This window comes from Tamandua tetradactyla, chromosome 17 (genome assembly GCF_023851605.1).
Source record: "Tamandua tetradactyla isolate mTamTet1 chromosome 17, mTamTet1.pri, whole genome shotgun sequence".
NCBI lineage: Eukaryota > Metazoa > Chordata > Mammalia > Pilosa > Myrmecophagidae > Tamandua > Tamandua tetradactyla.
Window position 1 is genome coordinate 75395649 of NC_135343.1, and position 20698 is coordinate 75416346.

Sequence of the window (20698 nt, forward strand, 5' to 3'; positions counted from 1 at the left end):
TAATAGACACAGAAGCTTTTTCACCAATACACACAGCTTTGCATCCTGGGGGCATTTCACACTGAGCAAGGATGAGGCACGACTGGACCCGCGAGGGCTCCGAGAGATCCCTCTGGAACTAGCTGCAGCTCCTTCCTCCGTTTTACAATGTCCCCTTAGCATGCGCTTGCTGGGGATGATAGTTGAAAGCAGCTCCCCTTGAATTCCTCCTTAGAAACTGCCATGCCTATAACTGAGTATCAGCAAGGACCCATCCCTTCCCTCGAGGAAGAGGGTCCTAACAGGACATTTTCCTCAGACTCTACTTCACAGCACTAACCAGGGTTCTCAAGCATTTCCCTTGAAAGTCCACACTTCAAGCAGTTCTCTCCCTTCTACTGTGGAGAAACGTCACAACAATCCAGCTGCTTCGCCAGCACAGCTGTCCCCCGATTTCCAGGTGCGCTGCGCAGGCAGATTCTCCCTTCAGCCAGCTGGGTGGTCCTGTTTGTCTGTCTTCTTTTACATTTTACACCATGCCTTGTCTGGTGAGCCTTAAAGGAAACTTTAAAAATTAATTCCTGGAGGAATGAGGGTGAGTGCAAGAAACCCATCATTTAAAATTTTTCTTTTTTGCCCATGGGCACTTCTCTTGGTTTAATGTGGTGAGGGAGGAAGCTAAAGGTACCTTGGTGGGCTGGGGACCTCAAGACACAGCCAAGCTTGGGACTGAGATTATTATGTCCCAGCTAGAGCAAAACAAGTCAGATGTCACTTTTAATGCCTCAAAATCTTCAGTGGTTTCCCATATACCTCCAAATAAGGTCTACATGTCTTAACTGGGAACACAAAGCCCCCTCCCCTGCGGCTCCAGACTTCCTTTTCTGTTTTTTGTTCTGCCATTCCAGAGTTTCCCAACAGAGGCACGACTGACATTATGTGGGGTAATTTGTTGTTGTGTGCTGCATGAGGCAAGGTGCTAGCATCCCTGGCTATGCCATCTTCCCTATCGTTATGTCAACAAAAGTTACTTCTACACTCTTCCTAGCACCCCATAGAGGGTCAATACCTCCCTGTGAGAATCACTGTGCATATCCATGAAAAACAGTCTAATCAGTATGGCAAACTTGGTTGACAGTCCAACCAATATGACCAACTTGGGTGAGAGTCTAACCAATATGACCAACTTGGGTGACAGCCCAATCAATATGGCCAACTTGGGTGAGAGTCCAACCAATATGACCAACTTGGGTGACAGGCCAATCAATATGGCTGACTTGGGTGAGAGTCCAACTATTATGGCCAACTTTGGTGGCAGTCCAATCAATATGGCCGACTTGGGTGAGAGTTCAACCAATATGCCAAGATGCCCACCTTCCCCCATCTTCCTACACTTCTTATCCCCACTTTCCTTACTCCCAATTTGCTGCTTCTCTAGATCGCCAAAAGAACCCATCAATGAAATGCATAAGGGTTTCAAAGGAGGAAGAGTCCATATCTAAACGGAGAGTGGGAAGTCAGCAAAGCCGTAGGGAAGAGGAGGTATTTATAATCAGTATTAAAGAAGGTTCTGAGGAACTGGTCCAGCAAAATAACCACTTCAAAATAAATCTAACTTTTTGCATCGAATGCTGCACATTACTCTTTGTTTTTATCCTCCCTGTTTTCACTCAGTCTGGAAGGATGAGAATCATAAGCTTATGAGTCATAACTTTTACAATTAAGCCTGTCTTAATGAAAGGATGTGAATTTAGACTTGAGGGAATATGATAAATCCCACTGGGAGCAAAGAGAAATGTCTGCCTTCTTGGACAGTTGGCTAAGTACACTGCAGAGGAATTGGATTTTCTTCTGCAGCATCCAGAAGTCATCTTTTCCAGACACGATGCTGCACTGGAGGACTTGGTCCTTCAGGACACTGTTTTGTCAAGAAGTCTACATTCTTCACATTTTACCCTATAGTCAAAATGACAATGCTCTGGGTCTTGTTGGGGCATATTGGTTCTCCGACTTTTGTACCTTAAATTAAAAGGATTCTCCAAAAACTAAAGGACAAATACTGTATGGTTCCACTGATGTGAACGGACATTCGAGAATAAATTTGGAATATGTCATTGGTAACAGAGTCCAGCAGGAGGTAGAAACAGGGTAAGATAATGGGCAATTGGAGCTGAAGGGATACAGACTGTGCAACAGGACTAGATACAAAAACTCAAAAATGGACAGCACAATAATACCTAATAGTAAAGTAATCATGTTAAAACACTGAATGAAGCTGCATCTGAGCTATAGGTTTTTGTTTTGTTTTGTTTTTACTATTATTACTTTTATTTTTTTCTCTATATTAACATTCTATATCTTTTTCGGTTGTGTTGCTAGTTCTTCTAAACCGATGCAAATGTATTAAGAAACGATGATCATGCATCTATGTGATGATGTTAAGAATTACTGATTGCATATGTAGAATGGTATGAATTCTAAATGTTGGGTTAATTTCTTTTTTTCCGTTAATTAAAAAAAAAAAAAGAGAGAAGGGGTAATTGGAGCTGAAGGGATACAGACTGTGCAACAGGACTGGATATAAAAACTCAGAAATGGACAGCACAATACTACCTAATTGTAATGCAATTATGTTAAAACATTGAATGAAGCTGCATGTGAGGTATAGGTTTTTTTTCTCTCTATTATCGTTTTAATTCTTATTCTGTTGTCTTTTTATTTCTTTTTCTAAATCGATGCAAATGTACTAAGAAATGATGAATATGCAACTATGTGATGATATTAAGAATTACTGATTGTACATGTAGAATGGAATGATTTCTAAATGTTTTGTTAATTTTTTTTAAGTAATAAAAAAAAAAAATTAAAAGGATTCCAACAAAGACATTCTATGAGTAGAGGGTAAGGGGTTTATATTTTCTGCTGCACATCTATGAACACAATCTTGGCCTATTAGTGAAAAAAAAGAAAAAAGAAAACAACCCTTAGTGAGAACTGAGCTAGGTGAGGAAGGGATGGAAGGTCAAGGCTTCCTGTCCTTGAAAGCAATTTGAATTGCAAGATTCAAATTTTAAGGTGTTATGAGCCAAACTGGCATATTTTCAGGCTGCAGGGTGTCCAGTTAAATTTCTGGAATATACCTGTTTTCAGTTTTGAGTTGGCTGGTTTCTTGCTCAAGGAGAGAGAGTAAAGGGGCAGCTTAACTATTGTCAGTAGTCCCAAATCAATTGCTTTCTACTGAAAAGATCCTTGCTATGATTTCCCCTTTCCTCTAATCAATTCTTGACAGCAAAAGCAGGTAAACTGCTACGTTGGCTACTTCTGATCTCTGAGGTGAAGGGGACGCCTGACTTGATGGCACAGTGTTTTTGCCAGCATAAAAGTCCCTTCAGCTGCTTTGGACCAACCAACAAGTTCAATCTTGAATATGTATTTTCTGTGCTGCATGAGATAATTCAATCCTGTTGTAAAGATAAGAAAAACAAAGGGGATGGATAAAGCATAGATAGTAGTAAATTAGTAGCTTGTAAGATATGTTAAGTATATAGATAGTAAATTAAGATATAGTAAAGATACTCTAGAAGGAGTAGAAAATACAATGAAACAAATAGTGTTACTTATAGACAGAAAAGGCTGGAAAGACCGAATCACGGTTATGTCATTTCTGGGTTAATGGATCTGTGACCTTGAACCTGGCCACCCACTGGTGATACCCACTCTGGTCCTATTCTAGCCCCACATGTACCCATGAAACGGAGTTAAAATCCATGAAATGGAGATACAATCCATGGCTGTCCTGCAGGCTAATTGGTGAGCTACAGCTATGGCCAGGCAAACTTTCCCTGCATCTCTCTAATGACCAGTGGATGTCATTGCTGTTGCACAGTGGCTGTCTATAGGTCCCCTTGCTTGAACCCCAATTCTGATCTTGAAAACCACATCGACAGGAGCGGAGGCTGTGGGGCCACACGTGAGAGAGCACATGCAAACACTGTGTACCCCAGAACTCAGGTGGAGGGGGGCTTCCTCCCACTTGCATCCTGTCCTACATGTGTTAAGCTGCCCCATTTGTTCCCCTTACTCCTCACTGTGAATCTTAAGCTGATTTAATATCTGTGTGATTCAAGCATTTTTATTTGGGCTGTGAGTCCTTTGGGTCTGTGACCTCGAGAAGAGCATGCCTCAGTGGTGTAATCGGGGCTACCTTTGTGTCAAGATAATTTCCCACCCAACGTATCTGTAACTGATGAGCTGCACCCTTCTCTCCAGCAGAAATTATCACCTACACTTTCCTTGTGTTTGATAACTTGGCTTTCGACAAGTGACCCAAATGTCGGTGTGATGGTTGGAGATGGCCTTCCCTTCTGCAAAGATCTCAGGTCTCTTCTCCCTTCTCTTCCCTGCACTCCTACTTTCCATCCTGACTGCTATCTTTCTCGTCAACCATATAAGCAAAGGGTTGTTTACAACTGCTTGAGAAAATATTTCTAGCTCTATTAACTGCAGAAGAGGAGTACGAGTGTGGGGAGAGGGAGGGAGACGTAATGTTTGGCTAACAATTGCACCCCCCATGTGTTAAGCCCAGCCTGGGTGCTGCCCCTGTGCCAGGCACTACCATGCCCCATTGCATTTAATGCCCCATGCTGATCCTTGCAAAAGACAGCTTTCGCTGTCCTTGTTCTGCAGACGAAGACACTGAGGCCTAGAAAGGTTAATACTTGTCACTTAGCCAAGGTCACGCAGACAGCGACCCAAATCTGGCTAGCTCCAGAGTCCAAACCCCAACACTATGGTCTATACCATGTCCTTCCTCACTCAAATGAGGAAGGATCTGTGATGCAATATAGAATAATCTCTCATTCAAATCTCGCTCTCGGAGTAAAACAACAGCAAAACTCCCTTCTGCCAGACTCTTCGGCTAATTGATTGCCTAGTTTTCCCCCGTGAGCTTTGCCAATGGAAAGCCTTGTGCTGATGTTACTCCCTGTAAACTCGTGGTAAAGTTTCTGAACTCTTTACCAGAGATGACGGGATCAGTCCACTCCCCCTGCACCCCCTCTTCAAGGCTGCCTGCTGCCGCCCCTTTCCCCCCATCACCATTCATATCTAATAAGGAATGCAGGGTCTCTCAACCTGCACTACTGATACTTTGGGCCAGATAGTGACATGTGGCCAGGGTGGATGGGGGTGATGTCCTGAGTTCTGTAGGATATTTAGTAGCATCCCTAGCCTCTACCTATCTGACACTAATAGCACCCTCCACCCAGCTGTGAAAACCAAAAATGTCTACCGACATTGGTGAATGTCCCCTGGGGGACAAAATCCTCCAGGGGTCAGAACCACTGAACCAATGCAACAATAGGGATGGAGGTGGTGAGTATGCTTCCTAGCCATTCCATGTATATTATTGCAAAAAGATGTGTTAAACCAGTTTATATGGCAACATTTATGTGTGTGATGCTTTTGTATTATGGAAAGTCAGCAGCTCTGCATTCCTTTTCTAGGGCTGCCGTAAAAAAAGGACCCATCAACCGAGTGGCTTAACGCAACAGAAATGTGCTGGCTCACAGTTCTGGAGGCTGGAATTTCAAAACCAAGGTGTCCACAGGGCCACGCTCCCTCTAGAGGCTTAGGGAAGAAATCTTCCATGCCTCTTCCCAGCTTCCGGGGGCTACCAGCAATCTTTGGCAGGCTTTGGCTCACAGCAGCCTCATTTCAATCTCTGCCTCTGTTTTCACGCGGCCTGCTCCCTGTGGCCCTCTGGGTGTCCTCTCCTCTTCTTATGAGGACACCAGTCATTGGATTTAGGGCCCACCCCACTCCTGTATGACCTCATCTTAATTAGATCTGCAAAGCCCCTATCTCTAAATAAAGGGCACATTCTGAGGTTCTGGGTGGACATGAACTCGGGGAGACCCTCATGATTCAACCCACTGCAAACACCACGCTGCTATCAATTCTCTGCAATTGCCACAACAGGGTGTAACCAAGCTATTATCCATCCTTTCCAGCTCCTTTCAGGCATCAGTCCCTCAATGTCCAAACACCCTCGTGCTACTTATACAGGCACAGCTTGCTCCAAGTCCCCTCGTCCAGTACCATACTTTCTAGCCTTATCTTGGCTCCTTGCTTTGTGACTTGATTTCATAAGGTCCACCATTGTGTGCAATTAATAGCAGGTGCAGCCTTCCAGTGGCCCAGCCCCTCCCTCTGACCAGGCTGCCTTCTTTCCCTTGGAGAGTCCTGCTGAATGCATCTGCTCACCATGCCCCGTTTCCCCAGCCCATGCTTGGCCAGCCCCTCCTGGCTCCTTCCAGACCTTCATTAACTACCGACTGATGATGAACCCATAACAAAGATGAAGGTTTCTAGCCGTGATTTATGGTTACCGTGTTTATATCTAAAATCCTTTTGAAGTGTGTTCAGAGTTATTGCATTACAAATATTTCTTTTGAGTGCTAAATGAGTGCAAAACAAAGCAAAAGAAAGCACACTTTCTGTTAGGCCTTGCAAAATATAACTTTGTAACAACAATAAAGTCAAAAGCCCATCAGTAGTTCCACAGCACAATAAATGCCGGATATCTGACATCACTTCACTCTACCATCAGAGACAGAGGTTAGCAGCCAATGCTACAATGAAAAAAATCTCTTACAAACCATGATTTTGTTAAATGGTCCCTGCAGCAAAGAAAGGGGTATACCAAATCCTACAAAACACTGTCATGTGTTCAGATCTTTAAAATACACTTCTAGGACAACTTACACATTTTTCTATCAAATTTTTTTTTCCATTTTCTTTTTTTATCATGAAAAATAACATATATACAAAAAAGAAACCCGGGCCACAGTGGCTCAGCAGGTAAGAATGCTTGCCTGCCATGCCTGAGGACTGGGGTTCGATTCCCGGTGCCTGCCCATGTGAAAAAAAAAGAAACCCAATAAATTTCAAGGCACACTGCAACAATTAGTTGTAGAAAAAGTTTCAGAGTTTGGGAAGGGTTACAATCCCACAAATTTTGGGTTTTTACTTCTAGCTGCTCCACCCTGGAGACTTAAAGAAATATCAGTGTAATGATTCTGTAATCATACTTCACAGTACTCATTTTCATGGATTCAACCATCATTGCTACCTTGCTGACTCCAAATCTCTATCTTTGTATCGAAACCTCCTGCCTGAATTTTTCAACTAAATGCCCACTTGGATATTTCCAAGTTACCGTCAACCTCTTCTAACAAATATTTTTATCAGCCAGAAGAAAAAAAGGTTCTGAAAAAAAGTTATTGTTCCAGAAGCTCTAAAATAAATTAAAAGAACAACTTGAAGCTTCAATATCATGGTTTGTTATCTAAACCTCAAATACAAAAAGCTATTATAGAAAGTGGGCAACTGTTGCTTTTTGTCTGCCCAGCAACCTTTCCTTTTTAGCCGCCCTCCCCCAGCTGGCAGGGCTGTCAATCAAATGGCCCCATTTTCACCACCCTAGAGCCAGTCAGAGCTCTCTATCCTCAGTTTATGAATGGGAACAGGGCTGATGCTAGGCCAATCAGAATCATCCCTGGAATTCTAGCTGTTTCCTCTGGCATCACTACATGTGGGGATCATGCCAGCCTAGAGAATCGGGGCCCATCTGCATCACGCCCTAAAGAACGGGTTAACTAGAGGACCGCAAATTCGTGAGATGGAAACTCCCTTTCCAGCTGCCCCTGAGGTCAGCACTCATCTAGGCTTCTCCTTAAACAAGTCAACACATCCCCATCTGTCACATGAGTGAGTTTGAGTTGGGTTTCTGCACATGAAATTGAAAAGGACATGCTTAACGCACATTTGAAATAATGGAGGGGAACATACTAGAATTTTAAAGCAGCTCTCCCTGGGCAGTGGCTTTGTAGGCCTGTTCTAGTCTTCCTTATATGACCCTGCATTTTCCACATTTTCTACAATAAATATACATTGTGTTCACAATCAGGAGGAAAAGGAGGAAATTTAAGCTCTTATTTTAAGATATTTTTCCATGAAAGTACTCAAGTGCTTAAGTCCTTGAATTCCTGCCTGATATGGCAAGTGATAAATCAAATAATTTTACTTTGTCTATACTGAATTGCAGTTGACTTGTTAGTCAGGAGAGGGATTTAGGTAGGAGCAGAGACTGCCCTTGCCTCGAATCAGGGCTCTGCCCCTTACCAGTTGTACACCTTGGGCAAGATACTTTACTGAAGTTGTGCCTCAGTTTCCTTATCTGTAAAATAGAAATTATCAGAGTACTTACCTCTTAGGGTTGTTGTAAAGATTATGAGTTAGTTAGTAAAGCAATTAGCAGAGTGCTTGCCACAAAGTAAGTCCTAAGCAGATGCTAGCTATCATTATTGCTTACATGTCAGATTGTGAAATGTCCAGAAAATGTTCACTGCACCCAAACACCGGTGGGGATAAGCTGCCTGGTACACAATGGCCAAAACTCCTTGAAGTTTTTTTCACCTAAAATAGAAATTAATGTAAAATATTTGATTTTTCTCATCTTTATGTACCATGAACAGAGGTAAAAGCAATTAATTTCACTTAAGTTCCGAGTATACTGATGATGTTTGATTTGGAATAAAGATTTCTGAGATTCATAAATATAGGCTGTGACTGAAAGAATACTATTATTGTTTAAATTGCTTAAAGTATGTTTTTATGATCTGAAAACCTCCCATTATTTTTAGAAAATTATTAGAAGACTGTAAATTAAAACCCCAACTCTGGGATTTTTTTTTGTTTGTTTTCTTTTCTTTGCTTCTTTTTTTTGTAAAATGGTTGTGGTAACATGAATACAACATAAATTTTCCCACTAGAACCACTTTCAAGTGTACAATTGAATGACATTAATTACTTTCACAATGTTGTGATCTGATCATCACCATCTTTCACCAAAACTTTGTCATCACCCAAACATAAGCTCTGTACCCATTATGCATAAAATCCCCATTCTCCCCTCCCCCCCCACTTCTGGTAACCTGTAATCAACTCTCTGTCTCTATGAATTTGCATATACCAGGTATTTCATATTAGTGTAATCATTCAATATTTTTCCTTTGTGCCTGGATTCTTTCACTCAACATGATATCTTCAAGTTTCATTCACGTTGTAGCCAGGCATCAGAACTTCATCCCTTTTTAGGATAGAAAAATACTCCATTATACATATACACCACATTTTGCTTATCCCTTCACCTGTTGATGAACACCTGAGTTGCTTCCACTTTTTGGCTACTATGAATAATGAACCCTGCTATAGAAATATCCTTAGAGTCCCTGCTGTCAATTCTTTGGCTTATGCATCTAGAAGTGGACTTATTGGCTTCAAGATCATTCTATATTTAACTTTTTGAGGAACCACCAAACTGTCTTCCACAGCAGTTGCACCATTTTACATTCCCACCGAAAATATACTAAAGTTCCCATTTCTCCACAGCCTCACCAACTCTTCTTGCTTTCCACCTTTAAAATAATACACATTCTAGTGGGTAGCAAGGCGTGGTATGAAAAAGCCCTTCATTAAAATTTGGGATCTTCCATTTCTGGGCGAGATAGAGTGGCAGGAATTGAATTTACCCTCCTACCTGAAACAACTAGAAAACTGGACAGATAGAGGGAGCAGTTAACAAGACAGTGGATATTGGACCACAAAGGAGGGTGAACCCTGACAGACAGGAAACAAAGGAGATGAGACAAGTCTTATGATTGTCCCAGTTTACTGCTGGAAGGAGTTTTGCAGTTGCCCATGAAGGGAAAACACAAGAAAAGCCCAGTGGACTCTCCAGGAAATGAAGCTGGGTGGCCAGAAAGCCCAGGCAGCTGGAGCTGAGTGCAGAGAGCAAGGAGAATACAAGCGATGAGAGAGCTGTACAGAGAAAGCACCTCGGAAATCTGCAGAGGCGTCTGGGAAGTTTTTAGATGAATACTGGCCATCATAATCTTGAGGAGCAATTCTCCAAAGCTGAAGAATGAACCACCTGAAAGGATTAGAAAGAGCAATCCCCACATCTCTCTCATGGGACCATGAGTCATAAAAAAATATCAGGTAACCCAAAAGAAGGGACAAAAAGGAAAGAGAACAAAGAATAGATGGGACTAGTCGAAGAGAAATAACAACGTAGCAGACTCAAACCTTACCATATCAATGATCATATTAGACGAAAATTGTCTAAACACCCTGTGCCAGCATGACAGAATTATATGCCCCAGAAAAGCCATGTTTTAATCCTGAGCCAATCTCGTGGGAGCAGCCATTTCTTGTAATCCCTACTCAGTACTATACATTGGAAACTTATTAGTTTATCTCCATGGAGATGTGACACACTCAATTGTGGGTGTGACTTTTGATTAGATGGAGATGTGACTCCACCGACTGTAGCTGGATCTTGATTTGCTTACCGGAGCCCTTTAATAGGGAACCATTTTTGAAAAGGCTTTAGAGATACCAGAGCCCACACAGCCTGAGACCTTTGGAGATGCAGAAGGAAAATGCTCCTGGGGGAGCTTTATGAAAAAGAGAAAGCTAACAGACGTCGCCATGTGCCCTCCCAGTTGAGAGAGAAACCCCGAACTCCATTGGCCTTTCTTGAGTGAAGATAGTCTCTCGTTGGTGCCTTAATTGGGACATTTTCACAGCCTTAGAACTGTAAACTTGCAACTTAATAAATTTCACTTTTAAAAAGCCATTCTGTTTCTGGTATATCACATTCCAGCAGCTTTTGCAAACTAGAACACATTCCAATTAAAAGACAGATTGGATTTTAAAAAGAGAAGAAGACCTGACTCAACTATATGCTACCTATAAGAAACCCACTTGAAATAAAAAGACACGAAAGGCTTGAAAATAAAAGAATGGAAAAAGATATATCATATGTTCTAGTTTGCTAACTGCCAGAATGTAAAATATCGGAAATGGAATGGCTTTTAAAAAGGAGAATTTAATAAGTTGCTAGTTTACAGTTCTGAGGCTGAGAAAATGCCCCAATTAAAACAAGTCTATAGAAATGTCCAATCTATGGCATCCAGGGAAAGATACCTTGGTTCTAGAAGGCCGATGACATTCGGCATTTCTCTCTCAGCTGGAAGGACACATGGTGAACATGGTGACATCTGCGAGCTTTCTCTCCCGGCTTCTTCTTTCACGAAGATCCCAAGTGAAAGGGGGCATTCTCCTTCATTCCAAAGGTCACTGGCTGGTGGACTCTGTAGTTCTCTTGGCCTCGTGGCTCTGTGTGGCTCTGCTGTGGCTTTCTCATGGCTCTAAGAAGGAACTCTCTCCAAAATGTTTCCTCTTTTCAAGGATTCCAGTAAGCAACCCACCTTCAACGGGTAGAGACACATCTCCATGGAAATCATCTAAACAAAAGTTACCACACACAATTGGGTGGGTCACATCTCCATGGAAACAATCAAAAAGCTCCCAGCCAGCAATACTGAATGAAGATTAAAGGACATGGCTTTTCTGGGGTTCACCACAGATTGAAACTGGCACACTATATAAACACTAATCAAAAGAAAGTTGACATGGCTATATTAATCATCAGACAAAGAGATTTTAGAGCAAAGAATATTACAGGGATACAGGGAGCCATTTCATCATGATAAAAGGGTCAATCACTCTAAAGAACTTAACAATCCTAGTCATTTCTGTACCGAATAAAAGAGCTTCAAAATTCATGAAGCAAAAATCAATAGAACTGTGAGAAAAGAGAGAAGAATCAATAATTGTAGTGAGAGATTTCAACACCCCACTCTCAATAGTGGAGAGAACAAGTTGACATAAAATCAGTGAGGATATCAGAGACTTGAAAAATACCATCACCCCACTTTATTTGATTGACAGTTATAAAACATTCCACCTATAACAGCAGGATATACATTTTTATAGAGAGCATGAGGAATATTTACCAAGAAAGACCATATTCTGGGTCATAAAACAAATCTCAATAAATGTGAAAAGATTCAAGTCATGCACTGTATATTCTCTTTCTACAATAAAATACATTACAAATAAACAACAGCAAGTCATCTGGAAACTTTCCAAATTGTTAGAAACTAAGGCATTTCGCAATAACCAATAAGTCAAAGAAAATACTAAAAGAAAAATTAGAAAGAATTTTGAGCTGAATGAAACTGACCAACTCAGATATGGGATTCCAAATGTGTGGGGTGCAACTAAAGTATTACTTTAAGGGAAATTCATAGCACTAAACTACTATATTAGAAAAGAAAGTCTCAAATCAGTGACATCAGCCTCCAGAAACTAGATAAAGCAGAGCAAAAGAAATCCAATGTAAGCAGAAGAAAGGAAATGATAAAGATTAGATTGGATAACGATAAAAATAGAAGAAAAATAGATCAACAAAACCAAAAACTAGTTATTTGAGATCAATTAAATTGTTAAATCTCTAGCCAGACTGATTAGCCAAAATGAGAAAAGACAAAATAATCGACACCAGGAGTGAGAGAGGTGTCAGATATTTAAAGGGTGTTAAGGGAATATTCTGAAGAACTTTAAGCCAATGAATCACACAAATCCCTTAACAGATGCAAAACCAAAGGTTACTCAATAAAAAATAGTAGGTGTTACAGGAGGAGCACAGAAGTAAAAAGGTGAAGTAGGAAGTTGTACAGATTGTTTTGCCATCAGTAAAATGAAAGAGCTGTAAACAGAGACTGGATGAACTAGGTGGCAACCCTGGAACCAGACTGGACGTTCAGAACGACCACAGGAGTGCCAGACAAAGGGACCACCCTATTCCCATGCCCTGAGCCACGCCGGTGGAAACGGTGACCTAGATCCTGCGTGTGGCTGGGTGGGGCCAGGGCAGAAGAAACCTTGTCTTCCAAGATTCCTAAAGGTCCAGCAAGGATGCTGGCCTCAGTTTTGGCTCTCTCAGCAGGGGCGGCTTCTGGCCTCATACCAGCTCTACTGGGACATAAAGAGCCAATGCACCTTTTAAGTGGTTGGTTATCTTTCTTTCTTTTTCTAGTGTTTTTTTTTTTTTTTTTTTTTATCTGGTGGATGTCTGGGAGACAGGGCAGGCATTAGCCTTGGTTTTGGCTTCTTGGTAGCAATGGCTTCTGACCTCCCATTAGCATCCACTGGGACATAAAAAACCAGTGTGCCTTTTAACACTTTTTGGGTTTGTTTTCTTTCTTTCTCTCTGTCTCTGTGTGTGTGTGCGTGTTTCAGTCTGGGAGATCTCTAAGGGCCCAGCACAAGCATTAGCCTTGGTTTTGGGAAAATAAATAAATAAATAAATAAATAAATAAATTTAAAATATTTCTACAAAGGGAAACGAGAAGTGATTCAAAATGGTTCATTACAGGAGGTCATCTAAACAATAATAGAAAGGAAGGACAAAAAAGTATAATACAAAATAAACATAATTAACAGAATGGCGGAAGTAAGTCTTCCCTTATCTATAATTACCTTAAATGTAAGTGGATTATACTCACCAATCAAAATGCAAATTTGGCAGAATGGATAAAGAAGCATGATCCAATAATATGCTATATACAAGGGATTCATCTTATTTCAAAGACAAGCCTGTCAAAAGTGAACGGATGAGAAAAAATATTCCTTGGAAACAGTAGCCAAAAGAGAGCTGTCTGATCCTAAGATGAGACAAAACAGAATTTAAGCAAAAATCTGCTGCAAGAAACGAAGAACAAAGGAAAAAAAATCCCACATGATTCTCTCAATAGACACAGAAAAGGCATTTGGCAAAATCCAGCAACTTTCTTAATAAAAACACCCAACTTTCTCAACATGATAAATGTCAGTTATGAGAAGCCCATAGCTAAGGTCATACTCAATGGTGAAAGACTGAAAGCTTTCTCCTAACATTAGGAATAAGACAAGAATGTCCACTTTCACTGCTGCTATTCAAAATTGTACCAGATGTTCTAGTTTGAGCAATTAAGAAAGAAAAGAAATTAAAGTCATCCAGATTGGAAAGGAAGATGTAAACTATCTCTATTTGCAGACAACATCCTGTTACATAATGAAAACCCAAACAAATACACAAGAAAACTACCAGAACTGTAAACAAATTCAACAAAATGACAGGGTACAAGATCAACAAACAAAAATCCATTGTGTTTCTATACATTCGTGACGGAACAATACAAAGAGGAAATTAAGAAAACAATTTCATTTACAATAATAACTAGAAGAGTACAATATCTAGGAATAAATTTAACTATGGACGTGAAATTTATATACAGAAAACTATAAAATCTTACTGAAAGAAACTAAAAATCTAAATAAATGACAAGGAGTTATGTTCATGGCTTGGAAGGCTTAATATTAAGATACCAACACTACCAAAGTGATCTACAGATTCTATGCAATCCCTTTCAAAATTCCAGCAGACAAGGGGCACGAGAAAACATCTTCTGGATAATGGATATGCCTAACTTGATTGTGGCAATGGTTTCACAGATGTAGACTTTGATCACAGATGTCAAAATTTATTTGTTCAGTTTATTTTTTCTCACTTATACCTCAGTAAAGCTTTTCAAAAAACAAAACAAAACAAAAAACTTGTTCAGCACCCAGAACAGTGACTCAGGACAAAATAACAGCTATCCAACTCACATTTATTAAGTGAATAAATGAATGGATGGCCTTATTCCTTTGGAATCATCATCCTTAGATGAAAGGAGATAGAAAGGAGAATGCAGAACTTTGATTTCTCTACAGATACGCCATTTCCTATACCCTCACTCCCATCCCATCTCCACCAGCTCACTCCAGGTCATCCCTGGAAAGAAGAGCCGCGAGCTCTCGGTCTTCCTGACTACAGACTGGTTAACCGTGCATATAAAACATTCATTGCTCTGGGGCTAGCCTCCTGCCTCTTGCAGAGGTGAACTGTCTATTTCACCAACTCTATTTCAGGGTATATAATACAGTGCCTGACAACACTTTCCATTTTTAGAACACACTATCCAAATTGTCCATTTTCCATTTCTGCCTTAGAACAAATTTTCTGCCTTGGTAAGTAAGTTGGAGAATGGGAGTCAGCTTGGGTCAGACATCCTCCATTGCTCCCCCTACTGGCCTTCTGAGTTCCCCAGTCATTAAAATCAAAATGAGCAAGTGCATGCGAATGCATTTTATTAAAGCAAATCTCTACATGATAGAAGGTATTATTGTTATTGGGATGCTAGCTCAATAAAAGGGGGTGAATCAGGAATATGGGGAAGTGGGTGAGGTCCAGGCTAAAGGAGGTCAGCAAGGCCCGGGGATCTCACAGTCTTCAGCAGCCTAACACCGATCATCTGAAGCGATGGGCCCAAGAACGAGAAGAAACTGTGGAATCCAGTGATGCTCCCTTTCATTTGGGTCAACATTCTCAGGACTGCCTAGACTCTACAAACCCTCTCCTCCGAAAATAAACAAACAAAATTTCCAAAAATAATTGCAAACAGTTTCCGGGAGTCTACAGACTCCCTGAAGTCTAAGCACCGGCTGTTGGGTTGGAACAAGTAGGATACAGTATGGGAAAGTTTCTAGACCGCAGTCGGCACACAGCGCAGGCTCTATTAACTACTCACCTTGTGAATGGATGGACTAATGAACTAACTGATTAAAGAGCCTTTTGATGAACGACTCAAGAATGTATCCCCCCACCCAGATTGTAAGCCAGTAATGCTCATTAAGAACACCAAACAGGCAAATTAATAAAATTCCTTTAAACGCCAGGGTGTTTGCCCGGCTGAAGCAGCATAGGGAAATCAGCGCAGCTCCCATCACTCGGCGTGCGTTTCCAGCCCCCACTGGCAAATCTAACTTATCTACTAAGAATTTAATTCTCCCTTGAAAATCGTTGTCAGGGACATTCGTCTTCCCGAATTTAATATGGTAACACCATCTTGACACCAACGACCTCCTACCAGCAATGGCGCTCCATCTGCCCGCCACGGAGGGGCGAGAGGAAACTGAGATCCCGGGATTTCGGTGTAGAACCCACGAGCAAAACGACCAGCGTGGGGAAAGACTCGCTCTGGATCTTCAGCGCCGTGTGGGGTGCGTGGGATCTCGGAGGCGGGAGGGTCCCCAGCGCGCCCCTCCTCCACGCGGGGGCTGCAGGGCTCGCTGCCAGCGGTCTGCGCCGGTTTGGTTTAGGTGGTTGGCTGTTTTTCTGTTTGGTTTTTTGCCTATAACTTTGTGACAAAGAGACGGAAAATCACGGTCGCTGAGGACAAGCACAATGTTACTTTCGGCTACATATCTACTTGGGAAATCTCAAGGTTTTGAATATCATTATGGAAAACAGAGATTACGGAAGAAAATAAATTAATCTTGCTTCCTGAACCCAGATGAGATTAATTTTGACCTCAGTTTACCTTTTCTTCGGTGGGTTTTAAATCTTGTGAAAACTGGAAAAGAATGTGATAGATGCTTACTTGGTGGAGGGGGAAAGAAGTTGGGAAAGAGATTTAATTGTACCTAGAAAATGAATTCGTACCTGGTTATGCTGTATCTGGGTATTGCTTTTCTCTTTTTTTAAATCAAAAAACAAATTTTTTTTTTCATCGCAGCATGAATAAACTCAGTCATTGATTTGGGAGAAGCCCCTTCTCCTAGGATACCCTAGTCTAAGCCCTGTGTTGAAGTCGCCACGTTCCTGATTGCGTTTCGTTTTTTTTCTCCCTCTTCACCCTTTTGATCTTTCCGACTGAAAACAACTCGGGGGTTCTGCAAAGCGCTCGCGGAGCTCGGCGCGGCCCCCGCCCGGTGCCCGGCGCGCCGTCAGCGGAGGTCGGGACTGCCCCGCGGCCGCCCCCGGCCCCTCCCGCGCCGGCACCGCCTCCCCCCGCGCCTCCCGCCGCGCACAGACGCCGAGCAGCGCCCTAGGTGCGCTTCCGCGCGGCCGCCGGGATGTGAACTTCAGAACCGATTGGACAAGATGAGAGGAGCGTCTCTCCCGCGGCGCCCGCGGCTCGCCGGGGCCTCCCGGGCGCTCTGACCGCGAGGCGCGCTCTCGGCCCGCACGCCCCGCTCCTCCGCGCCGCCGCCGCCGCCGGGCGCCCCGCTCTCCCCCGACCCCCGCGGCCGCCGCCCCGGGCCCCGGCCCCCGCCCGCCCGCCATGCCGCCGCCGCAGCCCGGCCCCGCCGCCGCCCTGGGCACCGCGCTGCTGCTGCTCCTGCTGGCCACCGAGTCCTCGCACAGTGAGTACCGCCCGGCGCGCTCCCGCGGCCCGGGGGGGACCCGGGGCAGAGCCCCCTCCCCACGGGCCCCTCTGCCCCGGCGCGGGAAGCCGGGCGCTCCTGCCCGCAGCCCCCGCCCCGCCCTGCCGCAGCCGAGGTGGCCGCCGAGACTGCGGCGCGCCCCGGGCACCTCCCGCCGCCGCAGCATCCCCGGGTCAAGGGCGCCGAGCCCGCGCCCGCAGCGGGGCGTGCGGGCCTCACGGCCGTGTTCCCTCTTCTCTTCCCCTCTCGTGCCCTCGCCCCTGGCCCCGCTCCTTCCCCGCCCGCTTCCCCTGGCCCCTCGGCGGCCGCGCGGGCCCGGCGTGGCGGGGCAGCGGTGCTGTTGCGGGCGCGCGAGGCGGCGCAGTTCCTGCGGCCGAGGCAGCGCCGAGCCTACCAGGTCTTCGAGGAGGCCAAGCAGGGCCACCTGGAGAGGGAGTGCATAGAGGAGCTGTGCAACAAGGAGGAGGCGCGGGAGGTGTTCGAGAACGACCCCGAGACGGTGAGCGCCGGGCGGGCCCGGGGCCGCGGGGGGGAGGAGGGTGCGCGGCTTGAGCGCTTCCGTCGACAGCCGCTGGAGCCCCGGCCCGAACGTCCGCCGGCGCGGCGAAGGTGTTTGGAGAAGGGACCGTTAGGCAAATAATTGACACCTTGTCACATAACCGAGGTGGGAAGGGGCATTGTGGAGCGCCTGGGAGCTGGGGCATTTTGAGCGCTGTCCTTGCCCCACCTCGTTTATGGGGATGCCCCGAGGGGGAGACTCCGGAATTCCTCCAGCAACTCAGATTGTCCTTTCCAGAGTCCGCGGGAGAATCCCTAGTGTGGAAAAAAGGGTAGAAAGGTCATCCTCATTTCCTTTCAGCTTTGGGCCCCCAGTGCTCTTTTTTGGGGGGGCGTGTATGGTCCCAGGATCGAACCCGGGTCTCCCGCATGGAAGGCAAGCACTCTGCCACTCAGCCACCCATGGCTTGACCCCATTCTTGTTCTCCTAGTGACCTTAAGTACTGGCGGTTGGAGACACTGCAGTTGCCTGAAGGCAGCAACTTTACAGAAAATATGCCCAGTATAAGGCTTCTCCACCAGAGTAAAATAAGGACTCCGATTTTTAAAGTGGAAAAGAAATAATACAATGTTTAAAAAAAACCCCAGCAACTTCCTGCCTCCCTCTTCCTTCTCTGCTGGATTAGATTTCTGGGCTGGAACTGCCCAACCAGCCCTTGAATCCTCATCAAGCAGAGATGGAAGGTTTTCTTGAAAGAGGAACTGAAAGATTTGAGGGGTGGAATTTTTTTGCAGCAGTAGATCCAAAAATATTATTACAGAAATAGTGCTGTATATTTGGGGGGTGGTAGGAATGGGGGAATGTCGGGGAGAAAGTGAGGAAGGGCTAAACCAGGTGTGTGCTGGGGCCCCTTTTAACAAGGTGCTCTTTTAGAAGCAGCTGCTGATTCGGGACCATAGCCTGACAGGTGCTGGCCCAGGACATATTTCTATTAATAATGACCTTGGAGAATGTGTGGGGCGTGGAGGCTGACCAGCTGTGAGAGGCAGCGAGCCTGCAGAGGTGTCTCTGGAGGAGCTGTGTGATTGTAAAGGAAGGGACAGAGTTTCAGGAGATGGTTATTTAAGAGCAGTGATTGTGGTTTAGGATCCACAGGACTCATTGGAAGCTCTAGATGTTTATCTGTTTGGAAGTGAATGATTTGGGGAAGTAGGAATGATCTTGGAAAGTGAGGTCATAGTGATTCCACAGCTAAGTTTTTGGTAGTCCTGGAATTTTTTTAGAAGAATTCTTTTGGATGGACTAAACATCACATGCAATAGAAGACTGGTTCTTTATAACCAATGTGTGCTTTTCTTTTGACTTCTCTTTTTAATCATTGACTTTATAATCCCTTTTGGATCTCCATTTCTGAAAACAAGCTTTAAAACTATTGAGCAAACACACCATAATGCAGTTCTCCTTGGCACATCTAATTATGCCTGTAACAGAGCTATGGTGGAGATGATTATTTTCTTCTTTTCATCCTTAGTATCAGTAACAACAGGAGTTTGGTCCTGCCTCCCACTGGCAACATTTATGTTGCAATTTTTGTTTTCCTAGCCTCACCTTTTCCTATTTTCTAAACAATGAGTGCAGTTGTTCCAGTGCATCAGGCACTTGGTAGGAGATCCCTAGATGTTCTAGTGGCAAACCACGGGTGCCCAGTCACCCTGGGGGCACTGCCCAGTTGGGAGAGTATATGGCAGGGGCAATGGCTTCGAACCCCCAGGCCTGACCTAGAAAATCTCGCTTGTCCTCTTTGGGAGGCGGCTTCCTGGTGACAGAAGCTGAGTGCACCGCCCATCTCCGTGAGTCCTGCCCTGCTGCAGCTCCTGCTCGCCCAGAACTGAAACACCCTACCCTGGCTCTTCCTGGCTGACCTCCAGGTCACAGTTTCTTCCCAGAGTGTCAGTCCCTTCTCTGATTGTAATTGCTTTTATGTTTAAAGGATAATTATTTATAAATGCAATGTAAGCACTTTACAAAAATACGTGAATGGAAGACAAGCAAAAGGAAAAAAGTATGATTCCATCACTTTATTACAATCACTGTTATTTTGGTATAAATCTGTGCTAGAGTTTTCAGTTTCCTTGTAAGTGGACGTTTTGGCTCCCTCTTGCTTCTTTTATTTTTAATGCACAATCGAATTGTTTTAATACTGGGTCTTTCACTTCCTGGGTCCTTTGCTACTTCTCCTTGAGCAAGCCCTCTTTTCACAATCAGAAGTTTGTAATCTCCTTTTCATAGTAATGCTATCTGCACTTTCCCAGAATTCTAACCTTTGAAACTCCCATTTCAAAACAGCCCTGGGTTAGGTGTTAGGCAAACTAATTCTAATCTCAGCTCTGCTCTGATGGGTTTTTAGGACAGGGGCTCACCTCCCAGAGAACCTTGATCTTCAGTTCATCCTTTCCAGTACCACAGGAGGGGGTCGACTTCTGAAGGGCGTTGGGAAATCCTTAAAACAATTTGCTGCCAGTGCACCTTAGTGAAGAAAAGTCGGTATTGGATAGCGCTTTTCTAAAGGGGGATCGGCTATAAAATTACCCATGTGAGAGTTTCTGCGCTCTGAAAATGTCTGCAGCCTCTCTTAAGAAATACTAGTTCACATTTCCCTGCTTATGACACGTAGTCTCATTTTTTGTGAAATGAGGCTGATGAAGTGATGTGGAATAGAGTGCCCTGAACTTAGTTCACAGAATAACCCAGACTGTTGCAGCGGGAAAACCTCAGGGAGAGGGAGGGAAGAGCTTGTTCTGGGCCCTGTGAGCTCTGTCCGACCAGCTGGGGAGACTGGGGCACTGGGAACCTCCTCTCTGGGCTTCAAAGTCTCTTCACCTAGGGATTCCGGAGATTTATTCACTTAAAAGGTAGCCCTTGTGCGTTTAGTATTTGCCAAGCACGTGCCTTCCAGCTTGTCCTTTCACATTGGTGGGATGGGTGCCTGGTCTTCAG

General features: G+C 44.0%; 1 protein-coding gene and 1 long non-coding RNA gene across 2 annotated transcripts in view; one reads left to right on the forward strand and one right to left on the reverse strand.

The window, feature by feature from the left end:
* Positions 1 to 130: 130 nt before the first annotated feature.
* On the reverse strand, positions 131 to 16659 carry LOC143661403 (uncharacterized). Its single transcript, XR_013164559.1, has 3 exons — positions 15903 to 16659; positions 8354 to 8457; positions 131 to 533 (listed from the first exon to the last, which is right to left on the reverse strand). It is a non-coding gene; the product is annotated as an uncharacterized LOC143661403 (long non-coding RNA).
* A 440-nt stretch (positions 16660 to 17099) lies between these two features.
* The window catches only part of GAS6 (growth arrest specific 6), a 62749-nt gene continuing 59150 nt past the window's right edge, over positions 17100 to 20698 (forward strand). The window contains exons 1-2 of the mRNA XM_077134972.1: positions 17100 to 17181; positions 17535 to 17701. Coding sequence (XP_076991087.1) covers positions 17100 to 17181; positions 17535 to 17701 — 249 coding nt within the window. The remainder of the gene's footprint in view (positions 17182 to 17534; positions 17702 to 20698) is intronic.